At 49.1% G+C, this 25,234-nt stretch overlaps 2 protein-coding genes across 3 annotated transcripts in view; both read left to right on the top strand.

Annotated features, from left to right (window-relative positions):
• Positions 1-25,234, top strand: part of LOC142488386 (uncharacterized) — a 508,298-nt gene that overhangs the window by 101,588 nt on the left and 381,476 nt on the right. The gene's annotated exons all lie outside the window — the stretch shown is intronic.
• Positions 1-25,234, top strand: part of LOC142488303 (uncharacterized) — a 111,519-nt gene that overhangs the window by 45,614 nt on the left and 40,671 nt on the right. Inside the window, 1 exon segment of the mRNA XM_075588675.1 lies at positions 22,275-22,642. Coding sequence (XP_075444790.1) covers positions 22,275-22,642 — 368 coding nt within the window.

A 25,234-nucleotide genomic window follows, 5' to 3' on the forward strand; every position in this document is an offset into this window, starting at 1 on the left:
ATGTTAAGAATAGGGTTACACAGGTATATAAACTGTGTCAACCCTACAGTTTTTAGTTGTGCTTCTGACTCCACCTGGAATGTCACCGGATTGCTGGAGAATTGCTAGCTGATACTTCTCCATCCCCCAACCCTAAGTAAGTGTTACCTTCTAATCTGTTAATTGTACTATATTGCTGTGTTCACCTTTTTTAAGGAATAAATATATTTTATTATATCTAAGCCTCGTTCAGTTCAACCCAGATATTTGGTGTTCATTATCTCTTGTCATAAGCTACCGTGACAGTCACCTCTTCAGAAACCAACAAATTCATGCAGGGAGAGGCCTTTCACATATATAGAGTATAGGAAAAACGTTTCTTGGGTGAATGACCTCACACACCACATGATTCACACAGGGGAAATAATTTGCTTGTTCAGAGTGTGGTAACCCATTTTATACAAAGTGGGCCCTCTTGTTAAATAAGCAGATTTACACAGGGGAGCAACTTTTTAATTGTACAGAATTTGGGAAACATTTCAGCACTGAGCGGAACCTCAACACACACCAAACAATTTATACAAAGGGGATTACATCGTAATCAATTCTGTAAAAGGAGGACAGTCCTTTGTAAAAGGAGCTACAGTGAGGTTTTGGTCAGAACTAATGTTCTAAGATTAGGGGTAACTTTTTTTTAAGGGTTAGAAACCAAGTTAGAATTGGAAATCTGGTTAGGAATAGAGTTAGCGTTACAGCTAGAAGTAGAGTTATGCTTTATAATACAAATTTTGAACGGAGCAGGAGCGGAGGTCTCGAGATATGTAAAAGAAATATAACAAAAAATAGTGCAATACAGAAATCTACAATATTCAGAGATACCTGTAACTAGCGTCAGATGCAATAACAAATTTGTAGCCCTTTTCAGCATACTTGATTCAGAATAGATGGTAATTGTCTCATCTCTTTCATATTTAAATACCTTGGAGAAATATCCTGATCCCTCATATACAGATGCAGCTACGAGTATCCGAACACTTGCCTTGGAAAATCTGGGGAAATCTCCAGGTAATGATGCAACATTTCTGTGACATTTCTGCAGACAGACTAATGGCCCATCGGATTAACACAGCAGGGGTCCCTGGCAATCCCATTTAAACTGACCAGGGACCCACGCTGTGTCAATCCGGTGGGCCATTAGTCTGTCTGCAGAAATGTCAGAGAAATGTTGCATTATTACTGGGAGATTGCCCCAGATTTTTCAAAGCAGTGTTCGGATACTCCTAGCTGCATCTGTATATGAGGGATCAGGATATTTCTCTAAGGTATTTAAACATGCAAGAGATGAGACACAGTACCAACATAGTATAATTCTGTAAAATACTTTATGTAAGAGAGTAAAATAAAATCGATGCACTCACAAATTGTGCATGGATTAAAGGCGTTCTGAGCTCACAGGCTCTCGCAGCACAGATACAAACCGTTCTCCCGCTCGACCGTCTCAGTCTCCAGTTACATTCGGGGGGCAAAAGCTCCGCTGGAGAATTCCTTTCAGCAGCTCAGCGAGGATACCCCTAGCCCTATGCGTTTCACCTGTGTCTCGCTTCATCAGGGGCTCTACTGTTGTGAATACTGTAGCTGTGTTGTACTATTTTGTGTTATTTTTCTTTTACATATCACTTCAGACCTGCGCTCCTGTTCTGTTCAAAATGTGTATTTCCTGACCATGTGGAAAGGTATTTTTGGAGCAGCACCTCATACCGCATGCGGGTTGTATGATATTTATTCACTTTTCACTTCTATGTACAGTACTTAACAAGAGTGTAGTTCTCCTTGGCGCAAGATTATTTGTAGACAAAATATCCTTTTTCTGAATGTCAAGTTGTTGTTTTTTTAATCCAAAAATGACAATCCTAAAGGGTTTTTATATGTACTGTAAAGGACCTAGACCTAATTTGAGAGGGGGATATAGGATTAATCATATTTCTAGAAGGGGGAGCCACTGCATTTAAAATCTCAAAATATTAGTCCCCAATGGTCTTAATATAGATTTTGACCAGGTTGCATTTTTAGGAGACCTGTAGAATCCTCTAGGATTATAATTACCCTTTTTCAGTTGCATATATATATTTAGTTGCTATTGTAACGGGTATTCCCCCACCCAACCGCATATAGAGTGTATGTGAGGCGGAACCTATGTGTTACCAGGGGTGGTGCGTATACCTGCAGATTCACAAGAGGCCTGAGCCTCCGCTTGCTGGGAACCTGGGGTGCTCTCTGGAACGTTTCTTGATCAGCGCCTCCACCTGTGCAGGATTCTAGGAGTATAGAATGTCCCCTACACAGGACCCGCATATAGTAATCACATACACTGGAGTATAGGTATAACCATTTACTGTATGCAGCATCAACATAACACAACACATTAACCATATGTATCAACTCAATAACTGTACCAGTGCAGACGTACTTATTCATATATCAACAGGTGTCCCTCTCTAGAGGAGACACTACTACTGTGTCTCGCAGGGCGCGACCCCTTTCCACTGGGTAATCCCACCCCATGTCCAGTAACCCCACACAATATGTCCCTTCACGTGAGATAGATATGTGTGACTGCGCAGCCACTAGTCCCGTGTGAGTACTCTGTTGGTGCACTTTATAATGGTACCTGCCCTGGCTCCAGCCACGGGTGCTGCTATACCACTGGGTTTGGATCCGCCGTGATATCCTCCTACGCGTGGGGTGAACTCCGCACCGTCTGTACCTTGGCGGGGATCTGTCTGCCGCCGGCAGGCCGCAGTCACTGCTTGCTTGGCCTCCGTGAAGATAGTCCAGCTCTCTTTAGTGGCATAAGCTTGAGCCCAAGCCTTTTGACGGGAAGCGCAGCGTCCACTGTGTCCCTAACTAGCAAGCAGCTAATGGGGTAGGTTCCCTAACCTAGGGCCTGTCCCTACAGCACCACAAGCTAGAAGGGGGCTCAGGACCTATCTGGGGCCTAGGGGGGTTGCTGGCCTACTGCAGCGGGTCACAGACCCCTGCACTCACCTCCTTCCCCTAGCTCTTCCTGGTCTGCACTGCCTATCTGCAAAAAAAACCCGCGAAATGTATCAATTCATCGTCCTGCAGGGCAATCCTTCAGCCCTATTGGCTCCCTGGCGTCACATGGGGTGCTGCTGAGGCTCATGGGACTTGTAGTCCCTTCCAAGAGCCTTCCCTGGTAGGCTAGCGTTCGCGCGCTGCAACTGTGCATGCGCCACTATTCAGAGCCGCAGGCACTCACTGCGCATGCGCGAACTTGCCCAACATGGCGGCGCCCTGCACGAGAGCCGCCGGGGACCTCCGGAGCACCGGAATGGCCGTCGGGTCTGCCGCTTGGCTCCGGCAGCACCCGCCATCGATCACGGCCACGGAGGTGATGGGGGGTCGCAGGGCAACAAAGGGTGACCTGGCTACACTATATATATATATAGTGTATATATATATATATACAGTGTTCGACAAACCTATACATTTGCTCGCCCCGGGCGAGTGGATTTAACCCCCGGGCGAGTAAATATTGGCCCAAGCAGCACACGTTTGGTACTAGGTGGCGAGTAGATTTTTTTGTGTGGCGAGTAGATTTTTTGGTGATTTGTCAACCACTGTGTGTGTGTATATATATATATATATATATATATATATATATATATATATATATAATCAAAAAATAAATAGATTATACCGTTCTGTGGCTAACGAAATGCTTTTATTTGTGCGAGCTTTCGAGATACACTGATCTCTTCTTCCGGCGATGTTACAATGAATGAAGCAAGGATAACTTAAAAACAGTGTCTCTTGGAATGTTATCTGTGCTTGTCCTTCCCCCGGTGTGGATGTGTTTTATGGCTAGAGGTGTCAGAGGGTAACTGAAAGCAAGTGAAGAAAGAGTGTGTATGTGTATCAGTGTGAATAAAAATGAATGGAGAGCCCACAGTATAAACAGTGCTCTACACAAGGTGTGTGTGGAGTGAGAGGGATATAAATGGTGTGGGTGGGTGTGGAAATGTGAGAGTTTGTAGCACAACTAAAAGTGTGTGTGGATACTATGTGGTCCCTATTGGTGGATATGGATGGAAAAATAAGGAGTATTAGTATGTGTGAGAGACAGCTGTGTGTGCACAGTATGTACAGACATGGCCTTTAGCGCTCATGGGAAGAGAGTTCGCTAGTGTCAGTAATGACTCATAAAATTTCGATCTCTGTTTAGGCCACTGCTAAGTGTCCCGAACAGTTGCATAAATTTGTATTCATGCAACCGTCTCTCTTTCGGGGTTTTAAGATTACCTTTGAGTATGGCAACCCTCAGATCGTTCATCTTATGGCCAGAGTCAGAGAAATGTTCGCCAACAGGACTGTCTCTTGTTCCGCGTGTGATGCTGTGGCGATGCAGGTTCATTCTCTTGTTTAGCCCCTGTCCTGTCTCACCTATGTAGTAGCAGCCCCCTGGGCATTTCATGCACATGATGAGGTACACGACATTGCTGGAGGAACAGGTGAACCCTCCTCTGATTTTGTATTCCCGATTCTTGTGTGGTATTTGTATTGTGTCCGCTGTGTAGAGCATTGCGCAGGTTTTGCATCTTGGGTCCTGGCATGGTTTTGTCCCGCATTCAGTTGTACTGCTGAATACTTTACTCCTCACCATAATATTCTTGAGATTATGGGGTTGTCTGTATGATAATAAGGGTGCTTCAGGGAAGACCTGTTGCAGTCTTGTATCTTCCTGGAGGATGGGTTGTAGTTTCCTGGCGATCTTGCGTAGGGCTCCTAGGTGTGGGTTATATGTGACCACCAAAGGAACCCTGTCGCTTGTCTCCTTCTGTTTGTATTCAAGGAGATCACTTCTTGGTATTCTGGTGGCTTTGTGAATTTGCTGGTCTACAATTCTGTGGTTATATCCACGGTTTATAAAGTCTGATCTCAAGGCTTTAATCCGCTGGTCTCTGTCTGCTGTGTCGGAGCATATCCGGTTGTATCGTATGGCTTGACTGTAGATGGTTGCATGTTTGGTGTGTGTCGGGTGGAAGCTGTTGTCCCTCAAATAGCTGGCTCTGTCTGTAGGTTTGCGGTATACAGAAGTCTGTAGTTGGTTGTTCTTTATAGTAATGGTGGTGTCTAGAAAATGTACTTCATCCGGGGAATGGGTGAGTTTGAGGTTGATGGTCGGGTGGAAAGTATTGAAGTTGTCATAGAACTGTAGGAGGTCCTGTTCCCCAGAGGTCCAAATCAGGAGGATGTCATCGATGTAGCGAAGGTATGTAAGGGGTTTCAAGTGACAGGTGGACAGAAAGTCACTTTCCAGTTTTGCGCAGAACAGATTGGCATACTGTGGCGCCATCCGAGTACCCATAGCGGTCCCGGTTGTCTGGCTGTATGTGTCATTTCCAAATATGAAGTAGTTATGGGTCAGAATAAATTCAATGCATTTAGTCACTGTCTCTGTGAGTGGCTCCTGCGATCCCAGAAAGTATCTGCAGGCTGAAATCCCATCCTCGTGGGGGATGTTTGTATAAAGTGACTCTACATCCATAGTTGCTAGTAGTGTTCCTGTAGGGAGGGGGCCAATGGCATTCAGTTTGTTTAGCAGGTCGGTGGTATCCTGGATATAGCTGGGTGTGTTCCTGACAAGTGGTTTTAGAATGCCCTCCACCCAGCCAGAAATATTTTCGGTAAGTGTGCAAGACCCAGAGATAATAGGGCGCCCAGGGTTACCCTCTTTGTGAATTTTAGGGAGCATGTAGAATGTGCCAGGTTTTGGGTTAGCTGGTATCAGGTCCAGAATTTGTTCTCTTGTGTGGATCGGGAGTGTTTTAATGATCCACACAAGAGAACAAATTCTGGACCTGATACCAGCTAACCCAAAACCTGGCACATTCTACATGCTCCCTAAAATTCACAAAGAGGGTAACCCTGGGCGCCCTATTATCTCTGGATCTGGCACACTTACCGAGAATATTTCTGGCTGGGTGGAGGGCATTCTAAAACCACTTGTCAGGAACACACCCAGCTATATCCAGGATACCACCGACCTGCTAAACAAACTGAATGCCATTGGCCCCCTCCCTACAGGAACACTACTAGCAACTATGGATGTAGAGTCACTTTATACAAACATCCCCCACGAGGATGGGATTTCAGCCTGCAGATACTTTCTGGGATCGCAGGAGCCACTCACAGAGACAGTGACTAAATGCATTGAATTTATTCTGACCCATAACTACTTCACATTTGGAAATGACACATACCTCCAGACAACCGGGACCGCTATGGGTACTCGGATGGCGCCACAGTATGCCAATCTGTTCTGCGCAAAACTGGAAAGTGACTTTCTGTCCACCTGTCACTTGAAACCCCTTACATACCTTCGCTACATCGATGACATCCTCCTGATTTGGACCTCTGGCGAACAGGACCTCCTACAGTTCTATGACAACTTCAATACTTTCCACCCGACCATCAACCTCAAACTCACCCATTCCCCGGATGAAGTACATTTTCTAGACACCACCATTACTATAAAGAACAACCAACTACAGACTTCTGTATACCGCAAACCTACAGACAGAGCCAGCTATTTGAGGGACAACAGCTTCCACCCGACACACACCAAACATGCAACCTTTTACAGTCAAGCCATACGATACAACCGGATATGCTCCGACACAGCAGACAGAGACCAGCGGATTAAAGCATTGAGATCAGACTTTATAAACCGTGGATATAACCACAGAATTGTAGACTGGCAAATTCACAAAGCCACCAGAATACCAAGAAGTGATCTCCTTGAATACAAACAGAAGGAGACAAGCGACAGGGTTCCTTTGGTGGTCACATATAACCCACACCTAGGAGCCCTACGCAAGATCGCCAGGAAACTACAACCCATCCTCCAGGAAGATACAAGACTGCAACAGGTCTTCCCTGAAGCACCCTTATTATCATACAGACAACCCCATAATCTCAAGAATATTATGGTGAGGAGTAAAGTATTCAGCAGTACAACTGAATGCGGGACAAAACCATGCCAGGACCCAAGATGCAAAACCTGCGCAATGCTCTACACAGCGGACACAATACAAATACCACACAAGAATCGGGAATAGAAAATCAGAGGAGGGTTCACCTGTTCCTCCAGCAATGTCGTGTACCTCATCATGTGCATGAAATGCCCAGGGGGCTGCTACTACATAGGTGAGACAGGACAGGGGCTAAACAAGAGAATGAACCTGCATCGCCACAGCATCACACGCGGAACAAGAGACAGTCCTGTTGGCGAACATTTCTCTGACTCTGGCCATAAGATGAACGATCTGAGGGTTGCCATACTCAAAGGTAATCTTAAAACCCCGAAAGAGAGACGGTTGCATGAAAACAAATTTATGCAACTGTTCGGGACACTTAGCAGTGGCCTAAACAGAGATCGAAATTTTATGAGTCATTACTGACACTAGCGAACTCTCTTCCCATGAGCGCTAAAGGCCATGTCTGTACATACTGTGCACACACAGCTGTCTCTCACACATACTAATACTCCTTATTTTTCCATCCATATCCACCAATAGGGACCACATAGTATCCACACACACTTTTAGTTGTGCTACAAACTCTCACATTTCCACACCCACCCACACCATTTATATCCCTCTCACTCCACACACACCTTGTGTAGAGCACTGTTTATACTGTGGGCTCTCCATTCATTTTTATTCACACTGATACACATACACACTCTTTCTTCACTTGCTTTCAGTTACCCTTTGACACCTCTAGCCATAAAAACACATCCACACCGGGGGGAAGGACAAGCACAGATAACATTCCAAGAGACACTGTTTTTAAGTTATCCTTGCTTCATTCATTGTAACATCGCCGGAAGAAGAGATCAGTGTATCTCGAAAGCTCGCACAAATAAAAGCATTTCGTTAGCCACAGAACGGTATCGTCTATTTATTTTTTGATTATTGAAGCTCGGCTAACACGGTACTGATACCTCTACATGTGTATATATATATATATATATATATATATATATATATATCCAGTGCAATATGCTTCCAAGTATGCACCTGTGGTAGTGGAGAACCAAAAATTAATTATCGCAAAATGAGTAGAATAAAATAAGTAATGATTTCTTTGTTACAAGCAATTGCAAGGAGACCAAAGTGATAAAATCTCACAAGCTTGGTCTGTCTACTCAAAACACAAAACAATTTGCACATATCAAAATCACCGGATGAATTACGCAATTGTTATACAGCTAATGTAATGCCCATATAAGGAATAATTAAATATTTTACCAAGTGAAACCATTTCGCATTTTTCACCCACGATTTTCTACAACAAATGTAATCTTGTTAGTGGCATATGACCCTGACGTTGTTAACAGCAGCTCTTCTCTGTAGGGGTATTCTTGGTAAACAGAATGGTGTCTTCTTCACTATCTCACCTGCCGACCTCCTCATACATTCTTTGTAAACTATTCACAAACTGATTAACCCCTATGTCACCAGAGTAGTCTTAGTATACCATAATGTGTCTCAGAGACCCCATATCATAATCCAATTCTCAGGCCCAGAATTTCACACTCCCACAGACCCATATTGATATATACATGTGAGGATCATTTAGCATTTAAATATTTGTAAGTTTTATTGTATAATTATGATGAAATTATTTTTTATTTTATTTTCATGCCACAAAGTTTTTTCAATAGCTGTATGCTGTGAAGAATGATAGTTAGGATGGATGCCATGGACTTTTGTCTTGAACTACTCTTTGGCATTTAGCCATTGGATACCAGAAGACTATTTAAAGCCTGGCCAGGTGAGAATAGCCATAACCACTGAGGAAGTGACCCAGAGTGGCTGCGAAACATGTTGGGTAATAATCAGCAGTACGTGGACAGGGAAGGAGGCGGACCGGTGACGTTATCAGGGTAGACAAGCTGTCTGAATGCTGCCACGAGGAGATGTGGTCAACCCCAGCTGGAAACCCCGACAACCTGAGTCTACACACACTGCGGATGGCATTATAAAAGGACACGAATTGACCAGAAACTCTGTAAGTTTGATCTTAGTCGGGCATATTAAATGTTTTTCCGTTTTTACACTATATGTATATTTCCATTGTGAATATAACGGGAGTCCATTGAAAGAGGTTAAGACAAATTCTGCTGGGAAGTGATCTCCATACATATATGCTTCATCTAAAGAATCACAAATATGCACTATATCAAGGGTTGCAACCTTGTTGTGTGAAAAAAAAAGTGTGAGTAGATACCGTATATCTGACGATATTTTATAGAGTGAACACAGATTTGGCGCGAAGCAGAACTATGCTCTTGTTAAGTATATAGCTGTACTGCTATGTGGTAACCCACCACTCACCCTAAAGACACACACACACACACACATTTTATATATATATATATATATATATATATATATATATATATATATATATATATATATATATATATATATATATATAAAACCTCTGGTTACTACAAATGTGTCTATATATGTCTAATTGCACTTTGCACCTAGTCTTTTTATATATATATATATATATATATATAAAATATATATATATATATATATATATATATATATACATATAAAAAGACTAGGTGCAAAGTGCAATTAGACATATATAGACACATTTGTAGTAACCAGAGGTCATAACAGTCCCTATTGTACTGCACTGAAAGTCCAAATTAGATGGATAATGTATTGGATGAAGTATTCATATCCCCAAATGTGGCTGAACATATAGTATAATACATAAACCAGGAAGTGGGTAGGGAAAAAGGAGCAATTAAAAATAAAAAACGTTTTAATATTAAACAAACGCATTAGCACGTTAATAGATGTAGCCAGGTGTCCCCTCCGGTTCCCCGGCCACCCGGTTTCACCCCCTTACCTCCGCTGCTGTAGGGGTATTGCAGGCAGGGTGACGGGCTCGCCTGAGGCTCCCTTCGCAGGGTGCCGCCATTGTTTGTTGCGCGTGTGCACTCCCTGAAGTTCGCACATTTACAGAGGACAGTCTGCGGCCATTAAGACTCGCGCAGGACACTATCCGCACGCGGCCCCAATGCAGTATAGGCCCCACAGGGACTACAAGCCCCACATTGCTTAGGAGCTGAGTACCACCTGACGTCAGGTAGCCAATGAGACAGCTGATTCCCCATGGGAAGGGAAAGAGTATTACATGCTGGGACAGGAAGGGGCAGTCAGGATCCGGACAGAGATGGTGCAGGTAGTGTCCAGGGATCAGTGCTCTCTTGGGCTAGGCCAGATGCCCCCAAGGTCCCAGTTAGATCCCCTGACTCCCAGTAGACTGTGTGTAGTGAGTGCTGTAGGGAAAGGCCTCAGATAGGGACCCTTTCACTGTATCAATAGTGTGAGATATGCTGTAGGACATTGCCTGAAGAGAAGTGCAGCCTGTTGCAGAGGAGCCTACCCAGACTCCTTGGTAGACTATTTGTCACGCCTGTATGCCCGCAGACCTGGCAGGACCTCAGTACTGAGGTGGGAACGGTATGACACCACACACCCACAGCAGTGGGAGCAAGCCCGGAGTGTGGTATAGCATTGCTGGGCCTGTTGGAAGAGAGTTAGTATGATACTTGCAATGCTTGGGGGTGTCTGTAAGAATAGTCGTGTCTGTGTGCCAATGTCCAGGAGTCCAGAGGGTAGAGTCATCAGAGTACAAGCCAGGTCCTAGGAAGCCAGAGGTAAGCGAGGTAGAGTACGAAGCAAGGTTCAAGGGAGTACCAGAGAGCAGAGTAGTCCAGGACAAGCAGGGGTCAAAAGCCAGGGAAATCCAAGATAAACACAGGAGCAGGAAACAGCAGGGACACAGAGGGAGCACAGCATAGGTCAGGTACACACAGGGAAACAGGAACTATGCAGAGCGAGGAAGAAGTGGACAGACAGGGGTTATAAAGGAGGGAACACCAATAGGAAAGAGGGGAGGAGTAGAGAGAGAAGTGGAAGACAACAGGGATAGGTCAGGAAGGGAAGAGGAGACAGAAGGGACAGACAGGGGAATGGCCTGCAGGGTTTGGGAGGCAGAGACACGACAGACAGGATAAGAGGAGCATGTGCGCGCGCCCTCTGTAAGCTGGGGATGCGCGCGCACAGGCTTAAACACAGAGACGCCCTGCAAGGGCTGAGGGGAGGAAGCAGAAGGGGCACAGAGCCCAGAGGAAGGGCGTGTACGCGTGCCCTCTGTGGGCTGAGGAGACGCACGCACAGGCTGCAACAGAAAGATGGCCCGCAGGGACCGAGAGGAGGGAGCAGACGGGTCACGGCGCCCAGAGGAGGAGCGTGTGTGTACGCCCTCCGTGAGTTGAGGGAGCGCACGCACAGGCCGCGTCACCAGGCACGCGGAGCGTCGCGGGCACCACGCTGGGAGAAGGTAACGGAGTGGATGGAAGAGCTGGGGGAGGTAATGCGGGCACCGCAGGAGACAGGGAGCGGGGAGCATCATTGCAGGGGCTCAAGGACCGCGCGGGTACACGAGACCTGCGGGGCATGCGCTGCGGCAAACGGAGAGAGATAGAAGGCAAGGAAGAGGAGTGGGAAGGAGCTAATACATGTCTTTTTGCTATATCTGAGTGTTGCTGCTTTTGTGCCTTCTCTTATGGGAAGACAGGGTTTCTATATTGATTTCTATGGAGCATGCACCTTGACTTTACATTTGTTGCTTGGAGTGCTGGCTGCTGCTTTTTGTTATATATAGTGCTCGACAAACCTGGTCGCCAACTCGCCAGCTGCGATCGGATATTGGCTCGTGGCCAGTAACCTTTCCCCTGCTCTGCAAAAGAAAAATCCCCTGTTCGGAAAAAAAAAATCGAAAAAAACATATTCGTAGCTGATTGGCTGTGACGCGGGATTGAGTTGCAAGGACTTCAAACCGCCCTTTCTGCACGGGTAAGTAATGGGGGGGGGGGGGGGGGGCGGGGGGGGGGTTTGAGTGCGTGCGTGTCTGTTGCTCCTCCTCCTCATATCCTCCTGTATAATTGTGTCAGCTCCTATAATTTACAATTTACTGATTCGGTCATGGAGGAGTTTGGACAGATTCTTCAGGTGGGGGGAATTTAATGCACTTTAAATATTTATATACTATATACACTGATACTGTACATCCTTCCCCCTCTCTCCAGTGCTCCCACTGCCCGCGCGGGTCGGAACATACTGTAAAAGCCAGGGTTTTTCCCTCCCCCCCTCCGGTCCGCGCAGGTCACATACTCTACTGGCCGGGGTGTTTCTCGCCCCCCCCCTCCGGTGTTCCCGCTGCCCGCGCGGGTCACGTAGTGGCCGGGTGTTTCTCGCCCCCCCCCCCTCCTCCCTCCCTCCGGTGTTCCCGCTGCCCGCGCGGGTCACGTAGTGGCCGGGTGTTTCTCGCCGCCCCCCCCCTCCTCCCTCCCTCCGATGTTTCCGCTGCCCGTGCGGGTTGGAACATGCTGTAGTGGCCGGGGTGTTTCTTCCACCCCCCCCCTCTCCTGTGTTCCCGCTGCCCACGCGGGTCTGAAAATGTTGCAGTTGCCGGTGATTCTCTCCCCTCAGTGCTCCCGCTGCTCGCGCGGGGCGGGAGGAAGTAGCGGGGTGTTTCTCCCCTCTGGCGCACGTCCCTTCCCATTTGTGTGTGTATGGGTATGAGAGAGAGATTGAGAGAGAGAGTGTGTGTGTATGTGTGTATGGGAGAGAGAGATTGAGTGTGTGTGTGTGTATGTGTATGTGCGAGAGAGATTGAGTATTTGTGTTTGTGTGTGTGTGTATGGGTATGAGAGAGAATGTGTGTGTGCAGGACACCAGAGGTAACCCCCCAGTCAGTCACCCCCCCCACCCAGTCAGTCACCCCCCTCCACCAGTCAGTTAAGTCAGTCACCCCCCCACTCAGTCAGTCACCCCCCACTCAGTCAGTCACCCCCCCACTCAGTCAGTCACCCCCCATGCAGTCAGTCACCCCCCCACCCAGTCACCTAGTCAGTCACTCCACCCCCCCAATCAGTCACCCAGTCAGTCAAAAGTCACCCTGTCAGTCATAGTGTCAGTCATAAAGTCAGTCATCCCACCCCCTCACCCAGTCACCAAGTCAGTCATCCCACCCCCCACCCAGTCAGTCATCCCACCCCCCCCACCTAGTCAGTCATCCCACACCCCACCCAGTCACCCAGTCAGTCATCCCACCCCCCCACCCAGTCACCCAGTCAGTCATCCCACCCCCCCACCCAGTCACCCAGTCACCCAGTCAGTCATAGTCAGTCATCCCACCCCCCCACCCAGTCAGTCATTCCACCCCCCCACCCAGTCAGTCATTCCACCCCCCCACCCAGTCACTCATCCCAACCCCCCCCCCACTGAGTCAGTCACCCCCCTCACCCCGTCACCCAGTCAGTCATAAATCATCACCCAGTCAGTCATCCCACCCCCCCCACCCCGTCACCCAGTCAGTCAAAAGTCACCCAGTCAGTCATCCCACCCACCACCCAGTCAGTCAGTTACCCCCCCCCCCCCAGTCAGTTACCCCCCCAGGTCAGTCAGTTGCCTCCCCCCCCCCCCGTCAGTCAGTTACCCCCGTCTCTCCCCCCTCTCTGTCTCTCTCTCTCCCCTCTCTGTCTCTCTCTCTCTCTCCCCTCTCTGTCTCTCTCTCCCCTCTCTGTCTCTCTCTCTCTCTCTCCCCTCTCTCTGTCTCTCTCTCCCCTCTCTGTCTCTCTCTCTCCCCTCTCGGTCTCTCTCCCTCCCCTCTCGGTCTCTCTCTCTCCCCTCTCGGTCTCTCTCTCTCTCCCCTCTCTGTCTCTCTCTCTCTCCCCTCTCTCTCTCTCCCCCTTCTCTGTCTTTCCCCTCTCTGTCTCTTCTCTCTCCCCTCTCTGTCTTTCCCCTCTCTGTCTCTTCTCTTTCCCCTCTCTGTCTCTCTGTCTCTCCCCTCTCTGTCTCTCCCCTCTCTGTCTCTCTCCCCTCTCGGTCTCTCTGTCTCTCTCTGTCTCTCTATCTCTCTCTGTCTCTCTCACTCTCTGCCTCACACTCTCGATCTGGATATCTTATTTACCCTGTGTATCTTAACTGCCCTATATTACACCGAAATAATCTATACTGCTTTCTTCCAGATCTGACTCAAGCTTCACACGGGAGACATTGGAATCCCCCCTAACCCAGAAGACAGGTAGGGAACACATCCCCTCCAATGTATAACATTGCGGGAATGAGGGTACCTGGACATTGAGGGACTGCGGATCAGGTAAGATCCCAGGCGGGATTGCTGCTTTAAATATTGTGAAGCGGGGACGTCCAGACACTGGTTAAGGGGTGCAGGAAACTAGTCATTCACGTCTGGCTTTTTTTTCTAGATCCGACATTTACACACACACACACACACACACACACACACACACACACACACACACACACACACACACACACACACACACACACACACACACACACACACACACACACACACACACACACACACACACACACACACGTAACAAGGACTAATTGTAGTGTAATCTAATACAATAAACTTATGTCAAAATGAACGTTCTTACTAGGAATTTATTCAATTTATTTTATTTATGTATTTTTTTTTAAAGCGGGGGTGGGGTTGGGGTCGGGACTAGGGGCGGGACTAGGTGGCGAGTAGATTTTTTGTTTCGGCGAGTAGATTTTTGGGTGATTTGTCAAGCACTGTATATATATATATATATATATATATATATATTATATATATATAATATATATATATATATATATATATGATAAATATATGTAGCCCTTGTACCTACGCCTGTGTATATAGTGGTATTATATATAGAAGGTTTAGGGTATAACAATATTCTATGGTGCCTTTTATATATACTACATAATTAATTGAGGCTTGTTTATGGAGGAACAGCTATTGCTAATAGGAATGAATTACTATAAATGTTTTACATTAATTTGTTCCTATATACATGTAGCCCCCTGTAAACATCACGGGCTACTAAATCTTCCTACTACTGTGGTAATGAAAAGGTTTTGGGACAAAGTCCCAATAACAGCGCTCAATCCGAGTTAGACTCTGTAACATTTGATAGAATAAATTGTCCACATATCATGGTATAAAGGAAGCATAAACAGCCAGACTGATGGAGTATAGGACCCAGTGTTTAAAATGCAGTAGTGATTTCATAAGGTATTAACGTCCATGAGCAGGAGTAAATAAAGGGTTAACATACCATTTGTGTTGTGTACTCCGCTGAACTTAACACTTTAGCTGCAACACTGTTACTGGTCAACAAGTCTCCACATAAAGGAGGCAAACTGTACTCACGATTGGCAGCTTCCTATGGTGCGTGCATCACGCTCAGTGTTGCTGTAGATAGGAAATCCTGGGATTGCAGCGGTACACAGCCAAAACAGGAGAAGGGGACCAGCAAGGTAAGGGTTAAAAAATTAATTTATTGGTGCATGATAACGGGCTAACACACTCTGACGCGTTTCGGACACGAAATGTCCTTTATCAAAGAGCTCTTTGATAAAGGACATTTCGTGTCCGAAACGCGTCAGAGTGTGTTAGCACGTTATCATGCACCAATAAATTAATTTTTTAACCCTTACCTTGCTGGTCCCCTTCTCCTGTTTTGGCTGTGCACCGCTGCAATCCCAGGATTTCCTATCTACTACTGTGGTAAGACCTGTTAATGGCAGGCCCCAGTAGTAATCATGGGTTTTCCCCCTTGCAAAGCCCTGCCTGCTTGATTAATACAAGCCTGTCTCTGCTGCCGGCCTGTGCAGAGGGGAGGTCTTGTTGATGTCATGAGGGGCGGGGCTGACCAAACTTAGTAGCGGTTCCTGTGTGCTCTGCATGTCAGTTGTTCAGGAGGTCAGAGGAGTCGGTTATGCTTTGGAGTCTGAGAGTACTGGAGTGTCTGGCTGGACAGTCAGACAGAGAGAGAGTGTAGTTAGGTTCCTGACGAGTAGGGCCTAGGGATATAGGTGGATCCATGCCTCTCATCCTGCTTAGGGGGTGAGGGAAGAGCTAGCCCCACCCGTAGCACCCTTGGTTGCGGGTGGAGGCAGGGAGAAAGATACCCGTACTACCATCCTGAGGTGAACGATCTTGCGGGAGAGGAGGAGGAGGTGTACCGTGTACCGTGTACCTGTATTGCTGTGCTGCTATTACTGCCCTGCCGAGAGTGAGTACAATAAAGACTCTGTGCTTTCAACACTGTGCCGTGTGATTCTGGAATATTCACCCCGGGACCAAAGGGGTTCTTCTATAAGGGTCTCTTCCCCCATCCCTTGGAATTATAGGAGATGGAGGCGCTGCACCACTAAGACACCATGGAGGCCAATACCTCAGAAGCCTGGTCCTGTCTCCCCCATAACATCGCTGGAAGCTCAGGCCCTCCTGTTCCTCACAGGTATGCACCACCACTCACAACCATGTAATCTACCCTCACGCACCCTAGATACAACAGTTGAGTCTAAGGGGGCGGGGGGGAATAAGGGTTACATACAGCAATCTTGATAGTTAATTTGCTAACAGAGATGAATCTGAAATATTAAACATAGTAAATTGGATTTATAGACCAGGATAACTCTATAGTTATTCTAATTGTTGCCAAATAATGGCCCCGAATCTAAAGTTTAGCAGCTTAATAAAAAAAATTCTTTAGAGTTTAAAGCTAGGAATAATGACCAGCTTTTCACCCAATTTCAATAATCCAAGAAACAATTTAATATTTCAGTATTAAAAGTGGGATCTAAATTGTATCAAAATGAAAAAAAAAATGATTTTTTAAAAATATTATATGTGCTTTTGTTCATATAATTGTTTTTAAACAATATCTATCATGCGGGTTTCTTTGTACGTCCACCATATTTTTCTAAACAATAATGTTCTAATGTTAGGCCTCGGACATGGTGGTATTCACAGCGCTGACGCTCATGCTCTACTGCTCAAGCAGGAGCTTTTTTGTGTCCCTGCATGAGCGTCAGCGTGCGCACTTGTGAGCCGGGTGGGAGGCGGGGCTAGCGCGACACGTCACGGCGCCGACGTCACGGACTGACATTGGCTTTTGGCGCTCACGTGACCGGCCCTGCGCTTTCCTCAGCGGGAAAAATTAAATTTTGATGTCGGCTGCAATTCCACACGCCTCCCTCCGTACGCCTGCGGAAGCGCCGTCTAAAGCCGCGCTGATAGGGATTATGTTTCCCCTCAGCGCGGCTCAGCACGGTCTTTTTGACCATGGCCCTGGCCTTATGTGTATGACGTTTTAGGTAATTTACTGTATTATGCAACATTGTTTCAGACATTATTTGGATTGACAACCAACACTCCATGATTTCCTATGTATCATATTCTAAATATAGTGTGCCTTTTCAGTGTTACTAAGTAACATCTTCAGCAGGTTCCCGCCATTGCACACCGGATTTAATCCTTACAGACCTGGTCAGGGGCGGATTATTTGCACAGAGTCCCCTTATAGACCACTATATTAAAGAATCCTTTACATTACACAAGTCACTTTTTGATAAAGCTCCGGCAGGAGGGAAACGCATCAGAGGACTTTTTTTTCTGTGCGTTAGTGGATTGGTGATTATGCCCAATAACATGATTTTATTTTATTTTTTTCGTCTCCAGCCAGCCTTAATTTAATAGCAGTGCTCAGACCTTTTTTTCTATTGGCTTACTGTCACGGTAGACCATGTCTTACCAACAAATAATACCCTCCCGCCACACCATCCCAATCAGGATCCCCTATAACTTACATTCAGCTATCTGTGTGAGGTACACCTCTCTGCCCTGTCCAGTAGGAGGTTAAGTTACAGCTCAGACATCATCTGAACATCTCCCCAGCACCCAGACCTGCACCCACAGAGGAAAACCACAGGTCCCAGCTTCTATACCCAGCACCCAGACCTGCACCCACAGAGGAGAACCACAGGTCCCAGCTACTATACTCATCCTGCACCCACAGAGGAGAACTGCAGTTCCCAGTTCTATACCCATCCTGCACCCAGAGAACCGCAGGTCCCAGCTTCTATACCCATCCTGCACCCAGAGAACCCCAGGTCCCAGCTTCTATACCCATCCTGCACCCAGAGAACCGCAGGTCCCAGCTTCTATACCAGACCTGCACCCACAGAGTAGAACCACAGGTCCCAGCTTCTAAACCCATTTGTTTAATCTATACTGCCGTGGAGACCGCTCAACTGGAACCCCCTTTTTTCCTTACAAAGACCGGACGCCAGTATATAGAACTAAATACTAGGGCCGTTCTGGCTAAATGGCACAGTCCTGTTTGGTACAGTTTGTGTGGCCTATTCTAACAATATGCTAAAAATAAGCTGTTTTGTGCTCCACCTTTTTGAGGCTGAATAAAAGCCTATTATATATTCAGACCACTCGTGTCGTTTCATTTTCACTGGAACACCCTTCAATCCCTTCCTCCCCTACTTTTTTCTCCCCCTCCCATACTTTTCCCCCAACCCCACACTTCCCCCCCTCCCCATACATCACCCTCATCCCCATACATTCCCTCCCATATTCCCCCCCTCCCCATACATCCCCTTTCCCCATACATCCCCTCCCATATTTCCTCCATCCTCATCCTCCCCTTACTTTCTCCCCCTCCTCATACTTTCTCCCCCTCCCTTCTCCCCCTCCCCATACTTCACACCCCTCCCCATACTTTCTCCCCCCTCCCCATACTTTCTCCCCCCTCCCCATACTTTCTCCCCCCTCCCCATACTTTCTCCCCCCTCCCCATACTTTCTCCCCCCTCCCCATACTTTCTCCCCCCTCCCCATACTTTCTCCCCCCCCCATACTTTCTCCCCCCCCCCATACTTTCTCCCCCCTCCCATACTTTCTCCCCCCTCCCCATACTTTCTCCCCCCTCCCCATACTTTCTCCCCCCTCCCCATACTTTCTCCCCCTCCCCATACTTTCTCCCCCCTCCCCATACTTTCTCCCCCTCCCCATACTTTCTCCCCCTCCCCATACTTTCTCCCCCCTCCCCATACTTTCTCCCCCCCCCATACTTTCTCCCCCCTCCCATACTTTCTCCCCCCTCCCCATACTTTCTCCCCCTCCCCATACTTTCTCCCCCTCCCCATACTTTCTGCCCCCTCCCATACTTTCTCCCCCCCTCCCCATACTTTCTCCCCCTCCCATAACTTTCTCCCCCTCCCCATACTTTCTCCCCCTCCCAACTTTCTCCCCCTCCCATACTTTCTCCCCCCTCCCCATTACTATCTCCCCCTCCCCATACTTCACACCCCTCCCATACTCACACCCCTCCCCATATTTTCCTCCCCTTCCAATACTTTCTTTGCCTTCTTATACTCCCCCCCCCATATACATTCTCCCACCTTCCCACACTTTCTCCCCACTCCCCAAACCTTCCCCCCTCTGCTCCCCCAATACTCCCCCTCCATACTTCCCTCTACCCGTACTGTCCCCAACCAGTACTTATGCTCTCCCCATACTCCCCCTTCCTTATCCCCATAATTCTCCCCCTCATACTTTCTCCCCTCCCCTTACTTCCCTCTCCATCCTCCCCCCCTCCCCCCCATCTCCATACTTCCCCCCCTACCCATACCCCCCTCCATCTCCATACTTGCCCCCTACCCATACCCCCCTCCTTCCCCCCCACCCATACCCCCCTCCTTCCCCCCCACCCATACACCCCTCCTTCCCCCCCACCCATACACCCCCTCCTTCCCCCCCACCCATACACCCCCTCCTTCCCCCCCACCCATACCCCCCATCCTTCCCCCTCACCCATACCCCCCCTCCTTCCCCCCCACCCATACCCCCCCTCCTTCCCCCCACCCATACCCCCCCTCCTTCCCCCCCACCCATACCCTCCCCTCTTCCCCCCCACCCCATACCCCCCCCACCCATACCCCCCCCCCCTCTTCCCCCCCCACCCATACCCCCCCCCCTCTTCCCCCCCACCCATACCCCCCCCCTCTTCCCCCCCACCCCATACCCCCCCCCCTCTTCCCCCCCACCCATACCCCCCCCCCTCTTCCCCCCCACCCATACCCCCCCCCTCTTCCCCATCTGTGTGTGTATGTGTGTGTGTGTCTAGCAGGTTTTTCTGGGCATGTTACTGTGTTACTTATATGTGGCAATCTATCTTGTCTGTAAAAACTACAACTCCCATGATCCCCTGCGTGGTGAGCATGCGCAGTAGAACATAGGGCTGTGACCCGGATGTAGTAGGCAGCGATGGAGGAAATGAGTTCTGCACACAGACAGTCCTGTGAGAAATGCAGAGGATCTGTGAGTGATACAGCAATGAGAAGTCACTTACTGTGCTGCCCTGTCTGTAACAGGGGGATCTATTCCTGCACTGGCCTCACCCGGTGGAGGAGATTACTGCCAGTACAGAGCACTTCCATAGCTCACTGTGCTTATTGCTGGGACCCATCCCAATCAGGATTCCCCTATAACTTACATTCAGCTATCTGTGTGAGGTACACCTCTCTGCCCTGTCCTGTAGGAGGTTAAGTACAGCTCAGACATCATCTGAACATCTCCCCAGCACACAGACCTGCACCCACAGAGGAGAACCACAGGTCCCAGCTTCTATACCCAGCACACAGACCTGCACCCACAGAGGAGAACCACAGGTCCAACATCTCCCCAGCACCCAGACCTGCACCCACAGAGGAGAACCACAGGTCCCAGTTTCTATACCCAGCACCCAGACCTGCACCCACAGAGGAGAACCACAGGTCCCAGCTTCTATACCCTGCACCCACAGAAGAACTGCAGGTCCCAGCTTCTATACCCAGCACCCACAGAGGAGAACCACAGGTCCCAGCTTATATACCCAGCACCCAGACCTGCACCCACAGGGGAGAACCACAGGTCCAACATCTCCCCAGCACCCAGACCTGCACCCACAGAGGAGAACCACAGGTCCACATCTCCCCAGCACCCAGACCTGCACCCACAGAGGAGAACCCACAGGTCCAACATCTACCCAGCACCCAGACCTGCACCCACAGAGGAGAACCACAGGTACAACATCTCCCCAGCACCCAGACCTGCACCCACAGAGGAGAACCAAAGGTCCAACAGCTACCCAGCATCCACAGAGAGTACTGCAGGTCCCAGCTTCTATACCCATCCTGCACCACAGAGGAAAACCACAGGTCCAGCTTCCAGACCCATCCTGCACCCAGAGTAGAAGCACAGGTCCAGCTGCCACCTATCCAGCACCCACGAGGAGAACCACAGGTCCTGCTGCACCTATCCAGCACCCACCAAGGAGAACCACAGGTCCAGCCGGCATCCAGACGAGAACTGCAGGTTCAAGAGCATCCATGAATTGTGAGTCACAGGGATCTATCCCCGATTTTAATATTTCAATAGATAGTTAGGGATTTGGTGGATTAACCACTGGAGATTTGAATTTATACATTAGTGGGAACCCAAGCCTATTGTGCATTACAAATATATCCTCTGGGTTAGACAAATAACAGGGGGACTGCACCCTGGTTATCTTGGGTAGGATACAATACTGACGCACCTTTATATTCTGCTCCCAGGTGGGACAGTAATTATTTGTGGCCACTTGGTTGTGACTTGGAGAATATTTTCCAGTGACTCTGAGCTCAGTTATTTTCCCCGCTTGCAATCAGCGGTGATGTATGCAGCGTACATATTGTATAAGTGTTTCTATGCTATATAACTGTTGTATTATTCAAGATCAGAGGTAAAATAATATAACACATGTAATGGTGTGGGGACTAAGGTTTCTGTGTCTGCGCTATATTACAATACAGCGCAAATAACGTACAAACAGTGGGGATAAGAGCAGCAAGTCCCGAAGAGCTTACAATCTAAGTGGTATATTGGGAAACCTACAGACACAGTAGGAGTAAAGTGCATTATAAAAAGTTCATATTGAGTCAGTAGTATAGATGTAGTAATTTATTGATCTGCTTTAATTAGTTGAATTTTCAACAAGGCTTCGAAAACCGCTAGTGAAGGTGTTTCCACGGAATATGGAGTGAAAGTGTGACGGTGCTTGTCTCCGATTAGGAAGCGGACCCAGGGCTGAGGTAGGGATGCCAGTTAACTGACCAGAGCCCAGGGACAGAGTCCTGTTAGTGTATCGTAGTCCGTAAGCAGGCAGGAGGCAGTGATGCAGAATCCAGGCGACAGGCAAAAGTTTAGGGCAGGCGGAAGGCAGCGAGTTCGGGTCACAGTCTGGGGTCAGCAACACGGACTCTAAATGAACAGGCAAGCCTCTGGAAAAGACAAGCCACGGGGACAGGCACGCCACAGGGAAGGCTCACGCCACGGGGAAGACTCACGCACAGGGCAAGACTCACGCACAGGGCAAGGCTCACGCACAGGGCAAGGCTCACGCACAGGGCAAGGCTCACGCACAGGGCAAGGCTCACGCACAGGGCAAGGCTCACGCACAGGGCAAGGCTCACGCACAGGGCAAGGCTCACGCACAGGGAAGGCTCATGCACAAGGAAGGCTCGGCAACTAGAACCCAAGGTGACCAGGAACACAGGGAAGGCTCACACACAAGGAAGGCTCGGAAACTAGAACCCAAGGTGGCCAGGAACACAGGAAGGCTCACGCACAAGGAAGGCTCGGCAACTAGAACCCAAGGTGGCCAGGAACACAGGGAAACGTATACAACGCTCAGACAGAGGCTGGAAGTCACTGCTGCAATTTTAAGCCTTGGAACAGGTGCAGCCAATAACAAAGTTCAGGAAGAGGCTTGCCAGCAACCAAGATGTCCACAGCAGCCAGGTAAGGGCAGTTCCAGCCAAAGCCTGGACTGGAACCCTTATAGAAAGAAACTTCCATAGGGAGGGATTAGGGGAAAGGTTTTAAGACAGGAGAGGGCTGTAGAGTTAAATGGTGCAGAGAGTTTAAGAGGTGAGTACGGGTGTAACAAGATCTCAGTTGAGATATATGGAGATGTAAAGGAGTTTAGAACCTAAAAAAGGATGGGATGAACATTTTTTTAGTTTATACAGAGATTAAAGAGAGAGAGAGGGGACCTAAAACAAAGCCGTGAGGTTCACCAACAAAGGGATCCAAGGGTGTTATTCTTGGGAATAGGTCAGGCAAATGCTGCTTACAGAGCGAGGAAAAGTTCCAGAGCGAAGAGATGAGTAAGATATGAGTCAGAATGGGAACCAGGGTACAAGCGAGAGGTTTAAGGAGAAGGGAGGGAATAGGGTCAATGCTGCATGTGGCTGAGGAGCCTCGGCTGGATTGTGCCTGTTTATTAAAGAGATGAAGTAACTGTTTTGCAAAAGAGCAGAGAACAGGACGGGATGAAGTTGTAGTAAAGGAAATTTGTTACAGACGGCAACACAGGAGTTTAGATCGGACAGGGTGCAAGAGCATAGAAAGTGTCTGCGTGTGTACCCAGGGGTATGGGCTGGAGCACGGCGAGTGTCGGGGTACGGAAGGAACAGACTGGTCACGTTGTGAGCAAAAGCAGGAGGGGAATTGGGTTTGTCTCTGTTTGCAGGTGTGATCCGAATTAATGTCACATCCCACTAGTTATAGACGGGGCAACATTGTCATGTAGGAGAAATGTGCATGAGGGGCTGACTATGTTAGATCAAAACAAAGTACCGGGACCGATCTAATCCACCGCCTGCACTATCCTGTTATCACACGCCATCTTCTCCCACTGTATGTTATCTTCTCCCACTGTATGTAATATTCTCCTGTGTCATTCTATGCAATGACATATGTTATAGTAATAGGTTTGTTATTGATAAAGAACATCATTCTGGGACTATAAATGCAAACCTTTATGGAGAAAAACCTCACAGATTGGAACAAACAAAACACTTCTTGTATGATGATAACCAGCGCGTATCAACTATTTCATAGATGAGTGGGGGGCGGGGGGGGTAGGAGATGATTGAGTGGGGGGGTGCGTAGGAGATGAGTGAGTGAGGGGGGGGAAGGAGGAGATGAGTGGGGGGGAGGAGGAGATGAGTGGGGGGGAGGAGATGAGTGAGTGGGGGGGAGGAGGAGATGAGTGAGTTGGGGGAGGAGGAGATGAGGGAGTGGGGGGGGAGGAGAGATGAGGGAATGGGGGGAGGAGGAGATGAGGGAGTGGGGGGAGGAGGAGGAGTGAGTGGGGGGGGAGGGAGTGAGTGGGGAGGGAGTGAGTGGGGCGGGAGGAGGGAGTGAGGGGGGGAGGAGGAGATGAGTGAGTGGGGGGGAGGAGGAGATGAGTGAGTGGGGGGAGGAGGAGATGAGTGAGTGGGGGGGAGGAGATGAGGTGAGTGGGGGGGCGGAGATGAGTGAGTGGGGGGGGAGGAGGAGATGAGGGAGTGGGGGGGAGGAGGAGATGAGGGAGTGGGGGGGAGGAGGAGATGAGGGAGTGGGGGGAGAGGAGATGAGGGAGTGGGGGGGAGGAGGAGATGAGGGAGTGGGGGGAGGAGGAGATGAGGGAGTGGGGGGAGGAGGAGATGAGTGAGTGGGGGGAGGAGGAGATGAGTGAGTGGGGGAGGAGGAGATGAGTGAGTTGGGGGAGGAGGAGATGAGACAGTTGGGGGGGGGGAGGAGGAGGTAAGTGAGTTGGGGAGGAGGAGGAGGTGAGTGAGTTGGGGAGGAGGAGGTGAGTGAGTTGGGAAGGAGGAGGAGGTGAGTGAGTTGGGGGGGAGGAGGAGGTGAGTGAGTTGGGGGGGAGGAGGGGGAGGTGAGTGAGTTGGGGGGGAGGAGGAGGAGGTGAGTGAGTTGGGGGGGAGCAGGAGGAGGAGGTGCGTGAGTTGGGGGGGAGGAGGTGCGTGTGTTGGGGGGAGGAGGAGGTGAGTGAGTTGGGGGGGGAGGAGGAGGTGCGTGAGTGGGGGGGAGGAGGAGGTGCGTGAGTTGGGGGGGAGGAGGAGGTGCGTGAGTTGGGGGGGAGGAGGAGGTGCGTGAGTTGGGGGGGGAGGAGGTGCGTGAGTTGGGGGGGAGGAGGAGGTGCGTGAGTTGGGGGGGAGGAGGAGGTGCATGAGTTGGGGGAGGAGGAGGAGGTGCGTGAGTTGGGGGAGGAGGAGGAGGAGTGCGATGAGTTGGGGGAGGAGGAGGAGGAGGTGCGTGAGTTGGGGGGGAGGAGGAGGAGGTGCGTGAGTTGGGGGGAGGAGGTGGTGCGTGAGTTGGGGGGGAGGAGGAGGTGCGTGAGTTGGGGGGGAGGAGGCAGGTGCGTGAGTTGGGGGGGAGGAGGAGGG

This window comes from Ascaphus truei, chromosome 2 (genome assembly GCF_040206685.1).
Source record: "Ascaphus truei isolate aAscTru1 chromosome 2, aAscTru1.hap1, whole genome shotgun sequence".
Taxonomy (NCBI): domain Eukaryota; kingdom Metazoa; phylum Chordata; class Amphibia; order Anura; family Ascaphidae; genus Ascaphus; species Ascaphus truei.